Source organism: Geospiza fortis, unplaced genomic scaffold (genome assembly GCF_000277835.1).
Source record: "Geospiza fortis unplaced genomic scaffold, GeoFor_1.0 scaffold408, whole genome shotgun sequence".
Classification (NCBI taxonomy): Eukaryota; Metazoa; Chordata; class Aves; order Passeriformes; family Thraupidae; genus Geospiza; species Geospiza fortis.
This window is the reverse complement of record NW_005054330.1, coordinates 4,599,956-4,604,204: the sequence shown is the minus strand read 5'-3', so window position 1 is coordinate 4,604,204 and position 4,249 is coordinate 4,599,956. Positions and strand designations below refer to the sequence as shown.

At 43.3% G+C, this 4,249-nt stretch overlaps 1 protein-coding gene across 1 annotated transcript in view; it reads right to left on the bottom strand.

The window, feature by feature from the left end:
- MED13L (mediator complex subunit 13L) overlaps window positions 1-4,249 on the bottom strand; it is a 167,170-nt gene that overhangs the window by 22,698 nt on the left and 140,223 nt on the right. The window contains exons 17-18 of the mRNA XM_031057473.1: window positions 2,301-2,506; window positions 1-33 (exon numbers count right to left, since the gene is read on the bottom strand). The exon at window positions 1-33 is cut by the window's left edge and continues 830 nt beyond it. Of these exons, the coding sequence (XP_030913333.1) occupies window positions 1-33; window positions 2,301-2,506 (239 nt within the window). The remainder of the gene's footprint in view (window positions 34-2,300; window positions 2,507-4,249) is intronic.

The following is a 4,249-nucleotide window of genomic DNA, read 5'->3' as shown; positions in this document are numbered from 1 at the left end:
TGGTCCGCCAGGCTGCCCACGCTGGGCACGTTGCTGCAGGGAAGGGATGGGAACAGAGACCCGTTCTGTCAAAGCTCATTTTTAAATACATTAAGATAGTGGAACCTGAAGGAACTCATTGAAACTGCAGTAAAGAATACTCTGGTCATAACCTTGACTCATGGCTTTCAGCAGAACTCAGAATTCTCACCACTGTTTCTTATCATTGTGATAAAAAGTATTACTTCACCCTCTTAAAGATTGTTCTTATGGCTTAAAACTCAAATCCTCTTGAGAACAATTTCTAGATAAATGATCGAGTTAAGATTTAGAATGTTTGCAACTTTTTTAGAGAAAAAAAGAATAGTAGCTTTTATTTTAAACACTACTCTGTAAAGAGATACAGATTAGTAAGAATGAAAGTATTTCAGAGAGAAGTCTATTTTAGAAATGATCACTTGAAATGGCTGTCAAAAGTCAGACATGTGGCTCTGATACATGGTGTCACCTCATGGACACATTCTGTATGTCTGATTCTATAAATTCAAATAGTTATTTCGAATTACACAGTCTATGGCACAATGGGATATGTTCCATTACAAACTCTTAGTCCAGTAAAGCTAAGAATTGCATTTTTGGGTCATCTTCATTCATGAATGAGTTTTATTACTCTGTTTTTGTCATTTCCTGCCAAATTCAAGTGACCACAGAACCATTTGTACATTCCCATGAGATGTGTCTTCCATCTGCAAGGACTCGTTTCAAGAAACAGGTAATAAGGGACCAATCAAAGAAAAAGATCTTACTTTTCTCTTTCCACGTCACTTCTAACCTGCTTACTTTTCTTGTAATGTGTTAATTACATATTAGAATGAGGAAAGAGAGTAAGATCTCAATGAGTCTCTGGATAAGGAAAGGGAAACAGGATTTTTCCATGTTTGTCTGTCCTCACAGTGTATTTTGTGTGTCACTGGAAAGGACTAGCATTTGAATGCCCACCTATCATTAGTGACTTGAAAAGGAAAACATTGAAGACCTCTTTCCTTGCAACCATTTTATTACCTTGAACTGATGTGTGTCCAACTCAAAGCAGGAGAGGGGAAAATAATGAAGCAGAGTCTGAAGGAGTTGTGGAGCTGCAGCAGAGTGTGCGCCTCAGACTAATAAGAAAAGGTGACCTAGAAACCCTGATTGGCAATCACCACTCTGTCGGAAGCCTGCAGTAATAATCCTCACTCTAATTGGATTAGATTGAAAATGAAAGGGTTTTTCCCCCCAACAAATACCTGAAATTAATAACCAGCTCAGGCCCGGTGCATCAGTTACTATTATGAAAAAACCTGAGAATTAAATTGCTCCCTAGGCACTATATCAAGGGTTTACAATTTCTTCTTTGCAATTCTTTTGAGAACACTGAAGGACCCTTTGGGGCTGCAAAAGAACTGATTTAAAGGATTTACAGACTGATTTAAAGATACAGACTGATTTAAAGATACAGACTGCTTCCTCTAGAAGTGAAGTAGTGCAGCAGGAGACCTTTGTACTATTACTATGCTTTTTAAGAGGTTTTAGTAATTTAATGGTGCAATTCTTGCTAGCTTTCAAAACCTCCAGCAATGAATTTCCTCCATAAACATTGCTAATTTCTGACAACTGAGTGAGGAATCCAAGCTTTGAAAATGAATGTCAGTGGTTCCCTGTAGGTCACCCTCCTCTCTTGGTATCAGGAAGGGTGGGACAGGCCAGGAATGGACCAACATCTGTCTGATCAGCAGCTCCCCACAGCCCCACTCAGGGACACCACAGGAGCTCGGAGGAGCTCCCATGGGAACACAGACTGGGGAGCTCTCACTGGCCCACCCAACATTTCCAGAGCCTTCAGAATGGCAAATGGAATCACCAGGACCAGAGCTCACCAGGCTGGAGCTCAAAGTGACACAAGGGAGCCTGGCTGGAGGCTGGACATGGAAATGGGACAGCAGAGATGTGATGGGTTCAGTGCATTCATTTTGTTCCCAAACACTTGCGGTTTCAGTTGAATTACAATTATTTTCTTGTATCAGACATTACCATTAACTCAGGCACTGCATGTTCCAGTTCTTTTAAAAGCACTGAGTGGACACACACTGTAACACCCCTGACTGCCAAAGCCAGGGTTAAATGTTCCTGCTCTCAGAACTGTTTTGATCTCAGTCAATAACAAACCTAAAAGGTTTAAAATACATTTGCAGGCTAAAGCACTGTCAACACAAACAACCATTTTAGTTACCCAGCTTTAGGCATGGGCTTGACAGACCCATTTCCTCCAAGGCTGTACTTACTTGTAGCCATCTCTGATGAAAGTGGCTGCAGGTGGCAATGGAAGTTGTTCAATTTTTGGAGGGACAGCCCAAGAAGGCCTGAAGATGCAGGCATCTGGAATCTTCAGAGGTAGGAGGCACTGGCTGGGCAGGATCTTCAGTGGAGCAAACAGGGAAGAGCCCACAAAAGGTTGAAATGATGGAACTTTGTGCACATATGAAAAATCCTGTAACATCAAAGTGACTTTGGTTACAACAATGTGGTCAGGCTGTTCTTTAGATAGTTTTTAAAATTAAAATCTGTTGTACTGTTTGAACCCTCTACAATTACCTTTTTCCCCCAAAAAGAACTATATTTATTCCTTCTACAAGGCATTCAAGAGTAGTTCCTCCAAGGAAACTCAGCTGAGGCTCCCTGTTATCCTGAGATGCTGCACAGCTTTATGGCAGGAGGTTTCACAATTGCATCAGGCTCATTTCAGACAAGCTGTGCCTGAAACATGAGCAGTGCACTATGAAAATTTCACACTACCTAACTTTTAGCACCTCATTTAGGCACTTAAAAGGTTGATCTTTGCAAGACTTCTGTACTGACAGTGAGGAGAGGCTGTCACAGTGTGAGGAACCCTGAGGTGCCTTGAGGCAGCCTCTAAATAACCCCCACTGTGGGGGTTCACATCACTTTGGCAATAACAGTGCACACTTTGCCAATCATTACATGAAGTGTTAAATCCAAATATCTAAACAATCCAGCAAACACAGTATTAACTATCAATGAAGTTCAGCCCAGCTGGGCTTGCAGTGACTGTCACATTTGCTTGCAGAGAGTGATGACAAGAACTTCAGCCAGAGTTTCTAGAGCTATTCCAGCTCTTTCAGGAGAACAGAATTAGTCCTCTTGAGGCACTACTGCAAAGTAAAAATCAGCATGAAAACAGTAACAGCAGTCTCAGTATTTAACATCTCATTAGAGCTTTGTATTTTTTTCCCTTGCACCGTGTCAAGCACTGAGGGATGAGGAATGTGTGGATTTCTATCTCCAGCTGCTGAATGCTCAGCACAAGGAATCTACTTCCATGTTCTCAGGATGATCAGCAATGGGTTTAGTGCTTGTTTCCCCCACTGGTGTGTATGAGCAGGTGTGACACACACAGAAGCAAGTCAATTGTGCTGTTGGAAATGTTCTCAGGCAGAATTGAAGTATTTTAATACTCCTGTAATGGCTGTGAGGGAGATTAAAATATCTTTGGTATCAGTGACGTCCTGAAATCTGCTCCCACTCCAAAACCTTCAACTCAACAAATTCCAAGACACACTTTTCTTTTTCCCAGGCCCAAGTTTTCCTATTCTTGAACAAACAATTTACTGCACAAGCAGAAGAGAAAAACCAGCAAGGTCTGTGGCAAGGCAAAGTCTTACAAACCTTATAAAAAAACCTTATTTCAAACCCTTGTAGTGGCATAACAACTTGTGGATGCCTCAGCTCAAGATGGGCAATGGAGACTGTCCTGGAGCACACACTGAGAAGGTGCCTCTTCCCAGTGTGCCTCCAAGTGAGAGCTCAGGGAGGGAGGAAGGAAGGAAGGAGAGATCTGGCAGTACCAAAGCAGACCTGCACCATGTCCTGATGTCCAGCTGGCTTCTGCCATCAGGAGGGACACTGGGAATTCCCTCCCACATCTGCAAAGCCCCTTTCTCCACAGAAGTGCTGGGACAAGCTCCCTACAGCTCAGCCCTTGGCAGGGGAATGAGCTGGGAATTCTGGGGTCTGACTGGGCACTCTGGACTGGCACCACAACATGGGAGCACGACCCTGGAATTCTGTCCCACACACTGCCCCACTCCCTGGCAGGGACAGGGACTCCCTTCTCTCCCAGGGACAAAACTGAAAGCTCCTGTGGAAGAAGTCACCCTGTGGGACTTGCCACAGCCTCCCTTGCAGTCTGCCTGAGGGATGCTATTCCTGCTTG